Source organism: Malaya genurostris, chromosome 3 (genome assembly GCF_030247185.1).
Source record: "Malaya genurostris strain Urasoe2022 chromosome 3, Malgen_1.1, whole genome shotgun sequence".
In the NCBI taxonomy this organism is placed as follows: Eukaryota; Metazoa; Arthropoda; class Insecta; order Diptera; family Culicidae; genus Malaya; species Malaya genurostris.
In genome coordinates, this window is record NC_080572.1 from 108,244,304 (window position 1) to 108,265,143 (window position 20,840).

At 36.1% G+C, this 20,840-nt stretch overlaps 2 protein-coding genes across 7 annotated transcripts in view; both read right to left on the reverse strand.

The window, feature by feature from the left end:
* LOC131434860 (bcl-2-related ovarian killer protein) overlaps window positions 1-20,840 on the reverse strand; it is a 126,838-nt gene that overhangs the window by 27,191 nt on the left and 78,807 nt on the right. The gene's annotated exons all lie outside the window — the stretch shown is intronic.
* LOC131434859 (uncharacterized) lies at window positions 3,034-14,371 on the reverse strand. Its single transcript, XM_058602073.1, has 3 exons — window positions 12,820-14,371; window positions 12,484-12,749; window positions 3,034-3,888 (listed from the first exon to the last, which is right to left on the reverse strand). The coding sequence occupies exons 1-3, from the start codon at window positions 13,985-13,987 to the stop codon at window positions 3,595-3,597; spliced, it is 1,728 nt and encodes a 575-aa protein (XP_058458056.1). The 5' UTR covers window positions 13,988-14,371; the 3' UTR covers window positions 3,034-3,594.

A 20,840-nucleotide genomic window follows, 5' to 3' on the forward strand; every position in this document is an offset into this window, starting at 1 on the left:
ATGCGGATCCGACTCCCGGTTCAGTAATTACAGGGTGATGTGTACCAGAAATGTGAAAATAATGTCACTCGTTTTTTAGATTAGCATAACTTTTCTCATACGAATAGGCAACGCAAATGTAAGCACTAGTTTGGATAAGTGATGCTGACTGTGTGACTTAAACACTGAAGCATGCTTTTGTGAACTATTCTAATCAATCTGAATCAATTGGTGTCAAAGTTAGTATCCGAAATTTTTTAATAAAAGTATGAAATATATTTTCATGAGACTGTTATGAAAGAAGAGAGAGGCATTATCACACCACTAGGTGGTTTAGGAAGGGTTTTTTCGCTCGTATTTCATTCGTATTCTTAATAACGCTAGCAAAATCAAAGGTAGCTATGATTCGATCGAACCACATTCGATCGAAAAATCAATACGTCGTTATTCAGAATAAGGGCGGTCAACTTCCCTCTCTGAGCAGCCTAGATAGCCGTGTAGTGTCGGTAGCGGTTTCCCAACGAGCTAAGAATAACGCTACGGTCCACCTGTACCGGTGGTATAAGTCCACCAAACAGGTAAGCCGTGTGGCATCCGGCGGAAATATTTTCTACCACTGGTTTCCTGTTCCATGTCGTAAAAGGCCACAAAAATAGGAACTCCAAAGTCAAGGTGTATTTCCGTGCCGATGACTGAATGAGGTTAAACAATGTCGTGAACGGAATATCTTGAGAATATCAACGTGTTTTGTTGGTTACGTCATTTATATCATCATGTCTCCGGAAACAGAAGTTGCAGTCATTTGATCTTCGAACTTGATCAATTGCTCAATAGTAGCTTTCAAACGAGCATAAGCTTGTTAAAATTGGTTCTGCCATCTCTTAGAAAATTGAGCAGTAAAAGTATCTTCGAAAAGTGCACACACGCATACACACACACATATACACACAGACATTTTCCGATCTCGTCGAACTGAGTCGAATTGTATATAATACAATGGGTCTCCGAGGCTCCGTTCGAAAGTCGGTTTTTCCAGCAATTCTAATACTTTTCTATAGAGAAGGGCAAAACGCTAAGGCATGCTTTTGTGAGTTACCCGACAATCTGCAAGCTACCCGAATCACTCTGAATAAATTGGTGTCAAAAATGATCCCAAATTAGTATTAGAAATTATCTTAATATAAAAATTCGATCCGGAGACAAGGTAGCCATGTCAATTAATGGTAAATTACAAAAATCAATACTTAGCGAGATTCTGACAAAACGTAATTTGTATTTGAGTATAATTAAAATATTTCTTAACCGATTTAAAGCAATCCTAGTACTTTTGATATTTGAATTGTCACTCATAATACAAATACTCTCTTCGTTTAAATGATCTACTACAGAAAAAAGGTATAACGTGATCACTGTTGAATATTGACAGACATTCTTAAAATGTTTCGTTATAATAAATTGTAAAAGAAAAAATGTGATTTTTGGATAATGTTAGACCCTACGGGCTCCCTTGAGTAACAAATTGTTTCCATTGATTCTATAGACAAAAAACTTTAAGCGCGTTTTTCTCGTAAGAAGGTTTTGAAAGTCCGTGTCCATCGCCATACAAAAACTACTGCACCATTTTTGTTTAAATTTTGCACACACTTTCTACATGTTAAAAACCAGACCCCAACGTTTTCCTTTTCGTTGTTTGTTGCTTTGAGAGGTTTAACAACTACAAAATGGCGGTTTTTCTCGTGAATAATCGTAGTTTTCACTTTGTACTAGCCATGCAATGATTCAAAGAATCGGCTGCGAAGTCTGTTGAAACAGAAAGGCCAAAGCATGGAGTATTGCCGCATTATGACAGCCTTTAATCGCTAATTGGTGTTTTAATCGCTAATTGGTGTTTTAATTGCTCTGAATGCTGGTTAAATGACCATTTATAGATATTGAATGTTTATGGCTAGTGTACATTCAGAATTTTGATCGAATTACAAGCTTTTAGATTGCTTATATAGAGCTAAAAGAATTTTTTGTTCCCATAACAGGTCATTCCACTGGAAATATAAAAGCGCATTGATTACCTGGGAGGTTAGGTTACCAATTAAAGAGTGCGATTTGTTTAATGATTATATTATGACAGGTAGGATTGCTCTGAATACCAATGTTGTTAGTGTTGGTTTAAGGATGCGAAAATTTTAACTGTTGGCACAAATTAATTGTACTAATTTATCTATGTGATTACGAGAAAGTCTATATGTTCAATGCAATAGGGTTTTTGTAAAGATTTTTCTGGAAAACAATAAAAAAAAAATTTACATGCACATCTTGAAATATTTGGTTAAATTTAATGTGTCTCGGTATGATCATCTACTCGTTCTGCTCCCGACATTGCATTGAACGTTATGGGTGACATAATGCAAAAATGAAGTGAACGTTTCCCCTCTCTCATCATTTATTCCTTGTGACTAAGCGATATTGAATTAAGATCTATCTTGCTAGTACTTCAAACTGTGTAGCTGTAAGAACATTTTTTTCCTTGCACACTACCTTGACGGCACGGTGTCGGAGATTCAGTAATAATTTATTGCTTCTTTCACACGCTTCTGAAAAAAGGGACGTTCAGCCGCGGCACTAACTGTGTGACGATCTGGGCGCGTACCAGTCAAGCGAACTGGAAATGTCTATAAGCGGTGACGCTGAACTGATATGCTACCGGTTCGGACACGAGTGGTGCCTTTCTTTGGTTGATGTCTGCGATCAATCGGCGTCTGTTCTTTGGTCGTTGATTAAAAAAAATAAGGGAAAGTCAACAATGTTATCGGAAGGTAATCAAATTCATGTACGCTTGACAATTTTGATTGATCTTCCGTGTCAGTTTTGAACAAGCCATTGATCGATTGTTCTCAGTTCGATGTTGCGTTTTTTTTTTCATTATATACATTTATTTGTATAAAGACTTAGTCACTTGGAATATGGAGATTCATTGGATTGTACATGAAACTTAATGGTTTTGTGATTTTATCAACTACAAATAATGTACTTCGGTAATTCTGATTCAAACACCTTTTTATCTACTCTTACTTTTATACACTATAAACTTCTTCGGAACCGTTTATTTGCGACACTCATTAGAGGTAAAATAAATACACAATTAGTATAATAATGTCATTAAACCAACGGTGAGAGTAGGGCATGCCGTGAATTCGTTACTGCGAGCTTTTCCGCTGTATAAACTACTTAACTAACTGTGAGACCGGCTTTGGTTAACCAGCTTTTCTGACCATGAGGTAATAGAACTCTCAGGAGATTTCTCTGAGCATCCAGTCAATGCTATTTTATTATTATACAGCACGTTGGCATTTTTCTTTAGCACTTTATAATAAATAAATATAATCACTTATTTAACCGAGGACTAGTTGCACCAGCCACTACTAATGAATTGTCGTTTAGTTTTCAGCGGCAAACGAGATTCAACGAACAAATTGGATTTTCCTTGACTGTAGCTTGACTGAGTATACTGATGATGATCTTGCTAATTTATCTTAATAGTGAGGCATTAATCGTGAGCTACTCCAACGTGTATTTACCAGTTCATATATCATAGATTTCGTTTCAGTTCAAGTTGCGTTTTCAATCAGATCGATATTCGTCGTAGGGAGTTTGTTTTCGGCCGTACTGTTTTATGAGGCCCATCAGCACAATTAATGCTATAAGTATTATTAAGGAAACTACTACTGTTGCCCAAAGTGTGAGTACAGATGTTGACAAAGGACTTAAGCTTCGCCTAGTTGTCGCTTCAGAAGGTACCATGATTCTGAATGAAATTGTGGCTGTTTCCGACGGGAGCTCGTGTTCAATTGTTTCCGTTGTTTCTCCTTTGATGTCGGTTGTTTCTCGTTTTGATCTAATTGTGGCACAGTTTTCCTAGAATTTAACAAAACAAGTATAAGCTCATATGGAGAAATGTTATCGTACTTTGATGTTGTTGTTATTGTTGATCATTATTTTTTGGTTTTGTGTACTAGATCTTCTTTTTTACCCTATACATACTCAAAATAACCATTCGATTAAACTTCCGGGATACATTTACCGGTAGCTTTTTATGTATTACAAATCAATACTGTTTTTGATAATAAATTGACTATTTTCGAAAATTTATACCAATACAAAGTCTTCACGCTACACTCCGTTATGGAACCTGTCCTCTTGCTTTCAACAGATTTGCAACCGATGATTTGTGCATAGGACAAATCATCGGTTACAAATTTGGTTTCCTGTTCCATGTCGTAAAAGGTCACAAAAATCCGAAGTGAAGGTGTATTTTCGTGCCGATGACTGAATGGATGCAGGAGCTTAAAACTGCAGTCGTGAACGGAATAACTTCGGCTTTGCCCTTACTGTGTTAAGCGAGGCTCTGACACAGTGGACGATTTCATTCTTCGCAACTCGTTGGATTTAAATGATTAAAACCAAACCAAATAAATGATAAATTCTTCTATTCTTCCATGGTATAGACAGGAAGGATGTCTATTGTTCGGCATATTTGCCGCATAACCAACCTTCGCCAAGTGATGATTTTAAAAAGGTTGTATAATGTTGCTGCAAAAGTGATTTACCGCTCATAATCGGCAGGGACGTCGTTATTTAGTTTTCATTAAAATTGTTCGTAATATTCCTTCTATTAAGCATGGATTCATACTATTTACATCCTTATAATGATACAACAAATTACGTCTTATTTGTAAGGGTAATCATAATTCATCACGGATTTTTGAATGATATAATTGTGCCAGGTAATTTTTGCAATATAAAAACAATGATCGAATGTTTCAACAGGCTTCGCAGCCGAATCATAGCGTACATAACCATTGCAGGGCTGGTGCTACGATCCAACTAGCACTAAAAATCTTCTCAGGTCGAGGCCCGATCATACGACAATGGCTTGTAGGACCAGTGCCCTATGTGCTGAACAACCAACCCGGTTTCGAAAGGTCTTCCTGGAAGTATGTATGCTATTGTTTTTGTTTCTGGATAGATTCCTTCACGGATATATGGATATTTTTTGTAGTTGATTTTGCCGCCATATCTCAATAGTAGGGGTTTCGAACGAAGCACGATAAATTGACGTTCAAAATCATACACAATGGTTGAAAGATTGAATTACTCTTCAGCATAGTATTTCGGTTCGATTTATTTTTAGCACGGTTCCATTTTGGCAACATAATTATTCTACTGTGACGTGCTAATACTTATATTTGAAATTCTGCACTATCTTCGAATTCAAAGTGATAACCCACACATTTCTATAACTAAATAAAAAGATTGTAACTGACTTCAACTACAACTTCTAAGAAACAAAATTTCCATATCACTCAAATATATTATAAATATATATGTGTATGTTATGTTATGTATGTTTTGCAATCACTGTGAAAACCGACTTTTGAACCGAGGCCTTGAGGGCCGAGTGTCATATACCATTCGACTCAGTTCGTCGAGTACGCAAAATGTCTGTGTATGTGTGTGTGTATATGTCTGTATGTAACGTTTTTTTGCACTAACTTTTCTCAGAGATGGCTGAACCGATTTTCACAAACTTAGATTCAAATGAAAGGTCTTGAGGTCCCATAAAAAATTCCTCAATATTATTTGGATCCGACTTCCGATTCGGAAGTTATGGGGTAAAATGTGCAAAATAAAGAAAATATGTGTTCTAACTTTTCTCATAGATGGCGCGACCGATTTTCACAAACTTAGGTTCAAATGAAAGGTCCTGTGGTCCCATATGTAATTCCTGAATTTCATGCGGATCCGACTCCGGATCCGGAAATATAGGGTAAAGTGTGTTAAAAATTGTATACCATCACTTAAAATGGGGAAAAACATTAAAAAATATTTCTAAATCGTCCTCAAATCTTTTCCAATGGATAGTTTTTATCAGTAGACGGTCAAACAAACCGATTTCGGTTATTCTTTTAAGAATCGAAGAAAATTATTTTGAAGAATACCACAGTATTTTATATGATAGTATGATTGATATAAGAAAGGCATCATTACACCACTAGATGGATTAAAACAGGTTTTTTTGTAAGTCCTGATTATTTTAATAAATATTTTGTCCCGTTTATTTTAATAAAGCAGTCGACGACCAGCTTTTCTAGTCAAAAAAAAATGTGATTTGATGTTCGTAATAACAACAAGCTCATCTAAATAATTACTTTTTTCTCTGGAGCGAATTTCGTGATAAAGACCAACATTCACTTCACTTCGTTTTCACCGTGAAGTGATACCGATAATAAGGTAAAAATCACTTCACTTGGTTTTCACCGTGTAGTGATACTCGTAATAAGGGCCTTCATCTCAGTGCTAGATGGGTTAAGCACGTTTTTAGAATAGGCCTAAATCACTTCTGCTTAGTTTTCTTTTATTATTTTTTTTTAATTCAAGTTTTAAATAGATATCCCATGTGAAAAAAGCACATTATACTAGGCCCGCTAGTTGAGGGTTGTAGTATTTTCCGGAGATTTCGATATATAAATAAAAAAATAGTCAATAAAGAACAATCCTCTTCCTGTATAACCGATTCCAGCTAACAACATATACGATATTCTTTCAGAATCGAATTTTAGCGACACAGGACAAAATTCGTTTGTCGCTATGGAAAATCAACAACAAATCTATGCTTCCAATTTCAAAGCATTTCGAACTGAACTTTCTTCATTCCTCTCATAGTGAAAGTCGAAATTTCAGTTGGATGGGAAAATTATGAACAGCGTGATGGCACTGAACCTAACACAATATATTCATTGCCAGGGCTTCAGTCATGGTACAACAAATTGTCATATGACCATATGTTGTTCAAATGGTGGTAATCAGTCGGTGTTGAACAGTCGTTCGCACCGCACGCGCATAGCTCTTGGCTCCTGGAAATTTTTTCTGGCTACTTAGAGTTTTATTCATTCGAGGCTTCAGTCTTTTTCAAGGCTACCTGAATCACTAACAGTCTTTTTAAAGACTAACAATTAGTCAGCCTTTCTCAAGGCTATACAAAGAGTGATATTCTAATATAATCAGTCTTTTTCAAGACTAAGAAATTAATCAGCCTTTTTCCAAGGCTAGCTATTCAAAGAACTATTTTTCGAACTAATAAGTCTTTATTAAGACTACCACAAAATCAGTCTTTATCAAGACTTTTTCAAACTAGGAGTCTAATCGAAGACTAATTTAGCCTAGTTAATTTAATTTCAAATTTTATTCATTTCAAAAATGCCTGCGGACGAAGAGGAGAATGTCGAGTCTTGGTAGAATGAACTGAAAGAATTTCTTGGTTTTGCCCCTTCCCAAGTAATACTTATGAAAAAAAGAGCGAATGGTACTTCTAAACCACGCTCTGGAATTTCCCATGAACTTTACCTAATACACTTCAATCGAAGTGATGTAAACAATTTGAAAACTTTAGAAAAAGTACGTTTCATTTCCCACATTAAAATTCATTGGGAACATTATAAACGGCATAATCGTATTGCAAACTTAACGCAATGTCGTCTTTGCCAAGGCTTCGGCCATGGAACCAAAATTGTCATATACGGGGATATACGGTGTTTGAATTGTGGTAAATCGAAAGATGTTTGTCTAATGAATGAAACCACTGATAAATTTACATGTTCAAATTGCGATGGATATCATAAATCCAATTATTTGAAATGTCCTGTCAGGGAAAAATTTTAAACGCTCGTTCGCTTAGACAACAAGTCAAATCAACGATCTTAAATTTACAGAACATACCTGAAAATCAAAAAACCGTTACAAATGCCACGGCTAATTCTTATTTATTTAAAACAAAAAACAGGTGCGCCTTCCATTTCCTATTCTAACGAAAACCATTTATTGACAGGTAGATCGATCTCGTCATCATTTTCTTCTAATGACAGTTACGCTTTGATGACAGGTAGACAAATACCTCTTAATTCTTCTAATGTAAATAATCAAAACACAGGAACGCCTTCCTGTTCATCTTCTAACGAACACAATTTATTAATATGTAGATCGGCCAAGTCATCTTCTTCTAATGGTAGTTACACTAGTGTAACAGGTAGAAATCTATATATCAATATTCCTTCAATGCCATTCGCTTTTTTAAACGAAGTTGATTTAGGCGATATAACATAAAATTAAATGATCTACCTACAAGATCATCTTTTTAAAATGGTCATCCGAAAGAATTCGACTTCATCACTTTTTGAAGCATTTCAAATCGGATGGCAATTTGCAAATAATATTATAAATATCGAATTTTACCTTCTTTCAATACTGAAGTTATTGAAAGCTTGGGAATCGAAGTCGAAAACATTCATGGAATTTATTTCATCGCTGGAGCATATTTGGCATTCCAATGCACCGGCGAACAATTAAATTTCTTTAAAGGCGATTTGCAAAAGCTCACAAGATATCGACCGAAATTTTTCGTAATAGGGGACTTAAATGCTAAGCATGTCCAGTGGAATTGTAGGCAAAGTAACAGTAATGGTAAAATACTTCATAATCAACTCTCAGCTGGTTACTTCACAATTCTTCATCCCAGTAATCCGACTTGTTTCTCTTCCGTGAAAAACCCGTCTACAATTGATCTGGTTCAAACAGATCAAAATCACATTTGTAGTGAACCGATTACACATGCTGACTTTGACTCAGATAATCTTCCTGTAACATTCAGACTTTCCAACGAAGCTCTAATTAATCCAATTAGTTATATATTCAACTATCATAGAGCTAATTGGTTGGATTACAGATCTCTCATTGAAAATCATTTGGATCATGAAACTATTTTAGAAAATTCTGGTTCTCATTCGGTTGAAGAATGTTCGTCGACGACAATATCAACGTTCTCGTGATCCTGCTATGAAAAACATAGTTAAGGATTTACAAAAAGAAATTAAACATAGATTCACTCTTTTGCGAAATGAAAATTTCGCTAACGAAGTTGAACAAATTAAACCATATTCTAAACTTTCTGGAAACTTTCTAAGGATCTTAAGAAACTTCAGAAACCAACTCTTGCTCTCAAGGAAGGAAATCAAATACTTCTTACAAATGGCGAAAAAGCTCAAAAACTTGCTCAGCAGTTCGAGAGTGTCCACAATTTTAATTTAAACGTTGTGAGTCCTATTGAAAATGAAGTCTCACTGAAATATGAGCATATTTCAACCCAAGTGTTATCACAAGATGACATTATTGAGACGAATTTTGATGAAATTAAATCAATTATTAGGAAACTTAAAACATGAAGGCTCCTGGTAATGATGGAATTTAAAAAAATTTTTATTAAAAATCTTCCCGATGTTGCCTTGAGACTCCTGGTTAAAATTTTCAACAAGTGTTTTTCATTAGCTTACTTCCCAAAAAGATGGAAAAACGCCAAAGTAATTCTTATCCTCAAACCTGATAAAAACCCAGCAGAAACATCAAGTTATCGACCAATTAGCTTACTTTCTTCTATCAGTAAACTTTTTAAAAATTATCTTGTTTAGAATGATGTCTCATGTAAATGAAAATTCAATTTTTTTACCAGAGCAGTTTGGATTTCGTCATGAACATTCAACTACTCATCAACTTGTCATAGTAACGAACATGATAAAAGCAAACAAATCTTTTGGGTTGTCCATTGGAGTTGCTCTTCAAGACATAGAAAAAGCATTCGACAGTGTTTGGCACAAAGGTTTAATGGCAAAAATGGATTTCCAGTTTCCTATTTATTTGATCAAAATGATTCAAAATTATTTAACTGATCGTACCCTTCAGGTTAGCTATCAGAATTGTAAATCTGTAGGGTTCGAGCGTAGCTCCAATCTTGTATAATATTTTCACTTCTGATCTTCCAAATCTACCCGTTGGTTGTCAGAAATCGCTATTCTGTGACGACACAAGTCTGTTAGCCACAGGTAGAAATCTACGAGTGATCTGCAGTCGCCTAAAACGAGGTTTTTTCAGTGATTATCTGTCAAAATGGAAAATTAAACCAAATGCAGCAAAAACGCAATTAATTATCTTTCCTCATAAGCCAAGAGTTTCTTTTCTTAAACCAAACAATAATCACATTCTCAAATTGAATGGCTTGGAATTGACATGGTCTGATCAAGCTGAATACTTAGGTTTAACGTATGACAAAAAACTCACTTTCAAGGATCACATTGAAGGAATCCAGGCAAAGTGTAATAAATATATTAAATGTTTATACCCTCTTATAAACAGAAATTCTAATCTCTATCTAAAAAACAAATTGTTAATTTATGAACAAATTTTCAGACCGGCCATGCTTTATGCAGTACCAATTTGGTCAAGTTGTTGTTCCACCCGGAAGAAAAGGCTTCAAAGGATTCAGTATAAAATTCTGAAAATGATTTTGAAGCGTCCTCCCTGGTTTAGTACAAATGAGTTACACAGACTCACAAATATAGAACCATTAGATGTAATGTCTCTTAATATTATAAGCAAATTCCGACAAAAATCGATGACATCTTCAATTGAATCGATTCACTCTAACTAATACATTAGTAAGTTAGTATATAAGTTCCTTTACCCATTACACAATACAAGTAGGCTTAGAATTTCCCCTACACAAAAATCTCAGAATTGCGAAAGCAAATGATGTCTTCATGGTAATAACCAAATCATGTATTCTGATGGAAAACATAAATTCAATTATTGACAATGTCATGTCAGACGAAAAAAAATGTGTATATATATAAAATCGAAAAAATTCAATTTATTTATTAGATTTACATGTATCTGAAGTTTAGCGAAACCGTTCTGATGCCACGCCACTGTGAAACCCGAATTTTGAACCGAGGCCCAGAGGGCCGAGTGTCATATACCATTCGACTCACTTCGGTACGGATCAAACTTCCGGTTACGGAATTATAGAGTGATGAATGAAAAACAAAACAGCAGATTCGAAGGTTTACTTTCATAGGTAAAGATGTAAAGATGATCAAATTTTTCGAAAATAGGTCATTAATTCCTCTAGTTTACAGGTCTTGTAAGTTAAAGACCACACAAACTTACAACATCTTCAAAATGAAACTAACTCACTTTTATCCGAAACGACTAAACTGACTGAGTTTACTACTGGGAGAAGTGTGTTTAAAATTTCAAATCGTCACTTAGGCCAATACTGTAAAAACTGAAAAAAATCTGATTTTGGTACGAAAATATTTTGATTTTTAGGCTTTGCTAGTTTGTGCCCGAACAAACTTCCCTGTTTCTATTCAATGAGAAGTTTTTTTTAGAATACCACAGTAATATTTCTGAAAATACTATTCCCATGAGAAAGGCATTATTACACCACTAGATGGATTAAAGTAGATTTTTAGTCAATAAACAATAGGTACATCCGCCATTTTTAATGCGTTGGTGAGCAAATAAATCAAATGATAGCTGTAAAATACGCACACGATATCGATCTATTTTTCCAAACAGTATTCTAAATGCTAGTATCACTGGTAGAATAACCAGAAAAAATGATCAGAAAGTACGAGTTCTTTATAATGAACTGGTTTCTAGCCAGTTTTATTTCCAAATATCCCAACTAGTTTATCTTCTATGAGAAATTCTTCTACAATTGATCTGGTTCTAGCAGATCAATGTAACATTTTTTAACATTCTGAATTTGCAATGATTAAATCAATTATTAGTTCTACCACCTTATAACTAATCGGATAGGATACAAATCCCATACTGAAAACAATGTGAATCTTGAAATTATTTTGGAAAATTCGGCTGATATCGAGAGTCTATCAGCTCCAAAAGCTCAAACTAAATTTAATTCTCCTATCATAAACTGCTCCATCGTCAACATAAATATCAACATTCTTGTGATCCCACTATGGACCTACAAAAGATAATAAAACATAGATTCACTGAACAAATCAAACCATATTCTAAATCTTTCTAAGTTTTTTTTACAAGTCCTCAGAAACCAGATTCAGCTTTCGAAGAAGGAAATCAAATACTTCCTGCAAACGTTGGATAATGTCAAAGTTGGCAACTTTTTCACGTTTTGTGAGTCCTGGTGAAATCAATAACTCACACAAAAATGATTGTCTCAAGATGACATTACTGAGACAAATTATAATGAAATTAGGACAATTATTAGCCAACTGAAAAACACTGGCTCCTAGAAATTTTTAATTATTTTACTAAAAAATTTCCGGATGTTACATGCGATAATTAATTGTTTCAACACTTTTGCTGATTTTCTCGCTCAAACGCTACATTGAGTATTACCTCCTACTTTACACTTATTGAATAAAAAGTCATGATGTTAAAAATGGTAACTCATATTTGAGTTAGTCATATTTTTGCCGGCTCTGCACTAAAATTCCCGACTTTTTCCCAGTGAAACCAAATTTCCGATTTTACCGGTCACTTGCCACCTTGTAAGTTGGTTGATATGACAATATTTAAACTAAGCTAAACTACTTCCTCAATGAAATTATACTATGCAATCGAATCTGAACTTACCACAGAGCACTCGCGACGATCAACACAACCGACAACGCGTACGCGTAGAACCATTTCATCTCCACTGTGCATTCCTTGGAACATTGCCGCCCGGAATGCCAGCCTGTAACTTAACGGTGATTCCGGTACGGGAGCAGTCGGACAGATCGCTTTCATGGTGGGATTGAGGCATCCTTTGGTAGTAACTAGCGTTGCCGTATTCAGCACCCCTCCCGTGGGTGATAATCGTTGCATTGCCACTTCGGAAAGTCTCGTATGGTTCCAGCCTGAAACGTGAAGTTCTGTAGAAAACCGGCGGAAAACCTCGGAATTGCAAATTTGTCTCTGTTCACTCACCATCGCCGCTTTTCACTTGCGTTCTGAGAATTAGATCTTCACCTAGTAAAACGGATCCTCCTGGCTCAAGAGCACGGGTGAATCCATTTCCGTTTTCTTGTTTCCGAAAAAGACCAAGTTGAGATCGAAATGGACGTTGAGATCCTCCGAAGGCAAATGTCCCGGAGGAACTCCTGCCTTGAACATCGTTACTGATACCCAGTCGAAAGGCATGTGTTCGAGCAACTACCCGTTGTTGAATTTTACACTGCAGAGTCAGAATCGCATCTGAAGCTGTTCGCATCCCCAATATCTGCGGAAACCTCAAGCGTAGACATAATTCACGAACATTGTTGCTACCACATCGCTGAACACCACACTTTGCAAAATAACTAGCATCAATATTCACTAAAAGTCGCGATTGTTCAATACGCACATTACAAACACTCAAATCATTCCCATCGGATTCGACGTCTACAATTGGTGTACTGTCAATGGAACTTTGAACTGTTAACGTGGATCTAAAGAAACCTCCACTGCTCGGTAGGCAGGTTAGCTCGTTTAACTGAAGTCTTATTGGAACACCACTAGGAACATCATCACGCAAAGATCGACCCACGGGAGGTAGGTAGCCGTTAGTAGGAACATTGTAATGGTAACCGTTTTCATTAGCTGGCGGGTTAACGAATCCTTCATCTGCCAAAGGAGACTGTGAAGAGCTTGGTGGCTCGTAGAAATATCCCGGTGCAGTTGTAACGATTATTATTTCATCCTGCTGTGGAGGTGATGGAAGTGGAGGAAGGTAGTCATTGACAGGTGGATCGGCAAACACAGGATCGTCATTGGGTGGTAGATATTGGTCATCCACTGATGGATACTCGTTAGAAAACGGTGGTAATTGTGGGGGCGGTAGTGGTTCATCCGCAAACGGTTTGTCCGGTGGCAGATAACCATTGTTGGGAGGGTCATAGAAATATCCTTGGGTATCTCGTTGTGTAGCGGCCGTTGAACCAGGTGGTAAGCGATTGATTATTACCTCCGGAAGTTGCGTTGTGGACGATTGAGTGTTTCGATAGTCACTGTCCCGTTTAGGAGGAACTAGCGCTCTGGTTAAAGTTTTAGCAGCAAAAACATCCCCGCGAGCTGCATGGATCGTCAAACAAAAAACGTATAGAAATAATCGTGCCATTTGCGATGAACGATCTCGACCCGATTGAACCTTTATTAAAACTGAAAGTTTGGCATAAAATAGATCCACTTTTATAAGTTGCTCACGCTAAATATGCAGCGAGAATATGCATATAACTGGCTGCAATGATCACGAAGTGACAATTTCCTGATTTTATTTCGAAACAACTTACTCGTATACCTCACGCTTGCTCTGCCGCTAAGAGCTCTGAATAAAGTGAAAAGACCTCAGCCACGACCACCGCCGAATGTTTTCATATGCATGAAGATACAACTCCCGAGCGACGGTGGTGACAACAAATTAAGTCATATTACTCATTTTCCGTAACAATGCCAATCGTGATTGGCAGCTTGTGCCAGACCAGCGAAACAGAATATAGTTTTACTTTCTTCAAGAAGCGCCACATACGCAAGCACGAACTCATTTCACGAACTGGGTGGCCTTCGATGGAAATCTGCCATACAAGACAACATACAAAAAAGCAAAACCAACGTACGGTTGAATGAAATTCGGGGAGAAACTTGACCAGGAGGATCCTCCGGACACCTTCAGCTGCGGGTTGATGACAAGCTTTGGCGCGAGTCGTGACACGTTTTGATGTGAATTCAGGTATGCGAGTGTTGCACGGTAACGCATGAAAGAAATAGGGACGCAGTCGGAAGCCAAAGAGAAATCGTCTGAATAGTTCAAGAAGGGCGTCGCGTTTCGTTTTGTCTTCATTTTTTTTTTTATTCAATAATATAATTATTTTTAAGGCACACTGCTTTAGCTCTAAGGTGCCAAGGACTTTTTCTAATTTTATTAACGACTAACTTAAAACTAGGATAGTATGATTGGATAATGTTGTATTGGGGTCGCAGTGGTCGACTTTGGCAGATCCAACCTTCAGCTGGCGATCGGCACCGGCCGGTGGGTGGAATATATCATGAGTCTTCCAGATGACATTGGCCGCATCCCTCGGTCTGTGTGGGTCCGCGGGAAACACCCCCAGGCTACGAATACCCGGCGGGTGTCCCGCATGACTAGAGCGACCTTCCGTGGGCGATGATGGTGATGTAAATATAACGAAAAAATATAGAGAAGTAAATATTGCGGAAAACGAAGTAAAATGGGGATATGGGAACGAAATGACTAAGAACGACAGAGATCTAATTAGTTGACATCGAGATGGAGAAGAGACGGGGAGGGGGGAAGCGAAAAGGTTAGTGACAGCAAAAAGATCTTGTTAGTTCCGATGAAGATGGTGGACAGATGAGGAATCGGGATAATCGGCGGAAGTTAGTGTCGAGCCTGCAGGTGAAAATAATTCTTAGCCACAGTTGAAATAACGTCGATAAATAGGAGGAACTTTCTAAGCAAGATGTAACAGATTACACTTGTATATTAATGTGTTTGAGGAACTGGTATATCAGAAGCATATATGAACTATCCCGACTCGCCAACACATCCCGAACCGGAACCTCAGTCGGTCTACCTCGGGCCCTGAGGGATTGTTTTGTCTTCATGAAACATGTTCTCAACTGCTTCGATTGTTCAACGATGCCGATATGAAAAATGTTTTTATGACTCTTTATGGGAATTCGGTAATTTTGAAAAGGGATTTATTTTGGTGCTTATGAAGCAAATGTTGATTGATTGACAAGCTTGCCGGGTATGGATGCGGTAATTTAAGTACATACGCTGAAAGCTGGTTTTTGTATATTATTATTTGTCGGCTTGGAATCAAGTCCTCTTCGGTAACGTTATACCAAAACTGACATTGAATACAATACACGTGGATCAGTACTGATCAGAATAAACAAAAGCAATGAAACTGCGCCGTCCCTACAGCATGCAAAAAATGAACACAAAATTGAGAACATTAGATTTTCAAGTCTAGTTATCGCGTTATATCAATTAACATCACGATTTTTGCATCGTCAAAAAATATATTATATAACGCAAACACCCAATAAAAAATTATTAATTTGTTGCATGTTATCATAGGATTTAACATAGGCAACTATCGACGTTTCGGTTCCTCGATTAGAATAGACGGAATCGGTTGAATCAATTGATTCCATCTATTCGAATCGATGAACCGAGATTGAGTTGATTAATACATCAACAACAACATAGCTCGATTTATTCGGTAGATCCGTCGATCGATCTCGAAGCATACCATTTTGTCGGAAGAGTGTACATTTAGAAAACTGTCAAATTTTCATTGAGCATATTAAACCAAGGATTATATGTTGAGAAGAATCACTTATACGAAGTTTCCGTTTCAGATGCTGGAATAGTTTCTATTTTAGAATGCTTATTAGATTGAATTAGATTATGATTATGTTTGCTCTGTTTCTTAAATCCGTTAATACAAAAGTTATGATGGGACAAAACGTACCCCGTAAAGAAATGTTGCTATGTATTAACTAAAGAAAAAAAAAATCATCAAAACAACGGTGAAAGGCACCAGCGAAAGTTCTTTCTTGAATTTCAAAAAAGTTTTAGGTTTTTCGTGAAAGGAAAACTTTTCAGATGGAAGTTTGTTCACTATTATTTATTATTATGATAAATTATACATAATTTCCTATCCTTCTTGTACCACATAACTGCAAATACTTATCTATATTAGAACAGAATTTTAAAGACTGAATTATTGAATAATAGAAGTTTACTGGTTACATAATTAAAGTCGTCTTCATAACTCAAGAAAATCATTATGGAACGATGACCAAAAAGTAACATATATGTACTAACGACGTTATATTTTTGTCTTTGTAAATTTTCTCATATATAAATATTGCATTGTTACCTGATGCCGACGGGAGTATGGGAAACTCATAGGGTAACGGCTCCAGTATCTCACATACGAAAACGTTCTTAATCTACATAGTAGTGAGATGATATCTTTTTGCCTTTCTCTATAGAAAGGTATTAGAAGTGCTGAAAATATACACCATTATATACCATTTGACTCAGTTCGACGAAATGTTTTTTATCGATCCACATGTTTTTAGTTGTATTGTGACTAGAAAGATTGGTCATCGATTGCTTTATTGAAATAAACAGGACACAATGTTTATTAAAATTATCAGGACTATTTAAAAAAATATACATATATTTTTGAATATAGTTTAGTGATATGAAAATTTCGTTCTTTCAATGACAATTCTTGAAGGCAGTTACAAACTTTTCAGTTATAAAAATGTAAGTGAGTTATCACTTTGAATAAAACAACTGCTAATTTTGAAATAAAACTTGGTAAAACTCGGAAATTAATTATCAGATCAAAAAACAAACACAATAGCGTATATACTTCCTGGAAGACCTTCCATTTGTAACTAGTTTGTTAAAAATCGGCCCAGCCTTCTCTGAGAATCACACCTCTGAGTTTTGGACACACATACAGACACGCATACATACGCACACAGATATGATTAGTTCGTCGAGTTGAATCGATTGGTATGTGACACTCAGCCTCAGTTTGAGCGAATGCTTTAACTATTTTTATATCTATAAAAGATGAAAAAACAGTAAATCCATTAGTTAGAGTGAGATTTGCTGTCTTTGTTCAATGGATTAATCATAAGAGTACAATGAAAATAGGTGTTTTCGCTTCGAGTTTTCGCGTTTCTATAACATCAGTATTGAACAATTTTCGAATTGATTTTTCAGCAGTTTTGCTTCTTAGAGCAAAACAAAGCCTTGGTATTACATTCCTTTTGTGGAATTTGACCATTCTAATTCAACAGACTTCGCAGTCGATTCTTAGTGTACAGAATCATAGCATGGCTTGTGCTGTGATCCTGCTGACACTAAGAATCCTTCGAGCTCGGGGCTCGAACATACGACTACTGGCTTGCAAGACCATTTGAACTTGCTTTATACATTGAACAAATTTTTGCGACGCAATGTAAATTTTTTGTTTTAAGATATTTTATCATAGATTTGATGTAGCGTTCATCCAGTTCATTTTGGTTTGGTGACAAATGGCTTTGATATGCATGAAACGACGAGATCTGGTATTATCTCGATTTAATTTTGTTTCAAAAATACCAACTCTCTGAGACTTGGAAAATTTTTGTGTCCGAGAATTGATTTTTTAATAGCACTATATCTCGACGATTCCCGTAGTTTCAGGGCACTTGGCATAACAAAATTATTTCGGGTTTAACTTTTTTGCGGATCTCCGAAGTTATACGATTTTTTTGGGTCGTCAAATGGTGAGATAACTGGGTCCTCACAAGTTCCTATCTCATGCCTCCCCGTATGTCTGTGATGACATTTGGTCAGAAGAACGGCGTCGACTGGGTGCTGTCGCCTTCTGCGTTAGTGGCAGAATGAGAGCGTGCGAGATGGCTTATGGCTTGTAAATTAAATCCTATCCTAAAGTGCAATGTTTATCATTGTACCGGTTCGGATAGTAAATGGTAAAAGACCTTTATCACTACTTTCCGACATACCAGAGACTTGTGTGATTCGCATTGTTCAGATGCCTAAGCCCAACTCCTCTGGTAGAAGGTAAAGGTTAAGTTACTAGAAGATTTCTGCTTGCTTAAATGACCCTCCGTCACATCTCATTATTCCGTTCTATATTTTCACATCCTTGCTCTCCCTTGAGTACTATCATTCTATAATTTTCATTGTCTGTTTCTACAAAAAATGATCTCTGGTTAGGAGAATATCGCAAAAAAAATAAAAAATAATAATAATAATAATAACAATAATAATAATAATAATAATAATAATAATAATAATAATAATAATAATAATAATAATAATAATAATAATAATAATAATAATAATAATAATAATAATAATAATAATAATAATAATAATAATAATAATAATAATAATAATAATAATAATAATAATAATAATAATAATTATTATTATTATTATTACTGGAAAGAGAAATATCATATTTCCTGCGGTACTGCGACGAAAGAAGAGCAAACTGCTACATTAACTGTTATATTATTATATATTATCATCCTATATTATTTTATGTTTTATTGTATTATGTTGTATGGTATTCAACTGCATTGCGTTATATCATGTTATATTTTATTACATTATGTTATATTATATTGTATTATATTCAATTATATCGACAACGGGGAGGGACAGGGAGTTACAAGTGAATAACTGAATGATGGAGTGGATTGCCAACCTGAGTCACTTGGGGGAAGCTTTATGTTTCTCCCTGAAGGTCTGAAATTAGTAAGACGCACCCTTCTAACAAACAAACCATTAGGCAAGCTTAAGCTGGTATAGCGAAATTTTTTTTCATATGGCCGGATGTTCTTGCTGGAACGCGCCGGGTCCTCATTTGTCCCATTTTGGCCTTCTTAACAGCAGCTATATGAAAGCTATCTAATCTAATTTTTAAAATGTTGTAACCACTCCCGACACGTTCTTTTACTCAGAGCAGCATTACCGTAAGTTTCTGAGAGCATTCGATGCGCTTCAGCGGCATTTTTTTCGAATTGTAACAGAAAAGTAAAATTTCCCGCAAATGGCGAGAATTGGGCACATAAACAGACATTTTCGAGCATGAATAATAATAAAACAAGACCAACTGTCACTGAAACGGCGATGACAATTCGTTAGGCACTGTACACACTCACTTTAAAGGCATTGTCATCTATGTATTTAGACCAGCCTCAGCCGGTACAGCCCCCTATCGGAAAATGGCGGAAGCAAAGTTGTACACCTGATAGGAAAAAATGAAAGTAAACAAAGTAAGAGTATTATTTTCATCAAGGCTCCTCTACGATTCTAAAGCACAAATCTCCAAATAACCAAAGGAACGTGTCATTTGAACCATTTTTTATGATTCATTCACGCCTACTAGTGGTTCAAGTTGAATAGCTGAGTACTGAGGAAACTTATACCGCAGTATTTTGTTTCGGTCTTACAATTATCGAAAAAATTTCTGAAGAAATAATGGTATGTATTGGAGCAGAATTCGAACGTACCTCTTCTTACCTTACATCGAGTATAATAACTGAATGAATATTGTCTCAAAATTAACGACAAGATTCCTTATCACTTATTTGGGTAGAGCAATGATCTTTTTTCTTTTCAATTGAATTGCATAATGAAAGATGTCAGATATTGGAATACCCATTACTGAATAAATCACATGCTTATTGTAACAAAACTGCAGCGCTATCCAATTCTGTTCAAATATATAACCAGCCATAAATTGTTCAACCATTAGTCGATTATACTAGTCGTTTCGTTAATGACATAGATGAAAAATATGCTTGTTCGCTTTGCGCATAAATCGTTCTTGTTTAGGCCAACGAAAAATAATTTATATTATTCGTTCGTTAAGTTGAATAGTAAAAGCAATTAAAATTGATTTATTTCAGTCGAGTAAACTTTTGCATGAATTCAGTGAGTACTTCAACAGTTCGATCGACAGCAAGGAAAAGGTTGCGTGTTATTTTACACAGGTTTGTACGTATTCAATAAAGATACAAAAAGTGATAATTCGTGTCCACAGAGGAAATCCTCCCTGATTTGGTCTTGTCTTATGAATTACACATGAAATAGTCACATAAATTAAGCATTTTGTGGAATGCGTTGATGGCGGCTGTACCTGATGTGGAAAACATGTCTTACCCCCATGGGTCTTGGTTGGTTATTGACTTCTTTAGGCCACGCACCTTATGCCTTGTGCTGTAGTGAATGCAGGAGGCGTGTAATTGCATTTAATGGTACTCGTTTAGTTGACAACTTTGTCGGTGAAATGTATGCCGGCTACCGGTTTCGCATTGAACTGCTTGATTTATGTTCCATCATTTGGTTGGCGCATACGGATTTGGATAGTAATTTGAAACGGTAGTCGGATGAGATAGCC

Bases quoted from the DNA above. Each gene is read 5' to 3' on its own strand.
- LOC131434859 (XM_058602073.1), bottom strand. From the start codon at position 13,987: ATGGCACGATTATTTCTATACGTTTTTTGTTTGACGATCCATGCAGCT. The intron at 12,750-12,819 runs GTGAGTGAACAG...TTCACGTTTCAG, and splicing joins GCAAGTGAAAAGCGGCGATG to GCTGGAACCATACGAGACTT. The intron at 3,889-12,483 runs GTAAGTTCAGAT...GTTAAATTCTAG, and splicing joins ATCGTCGCGAGTGCTCTGTG to GAAAACTGTGCCACAATTAG.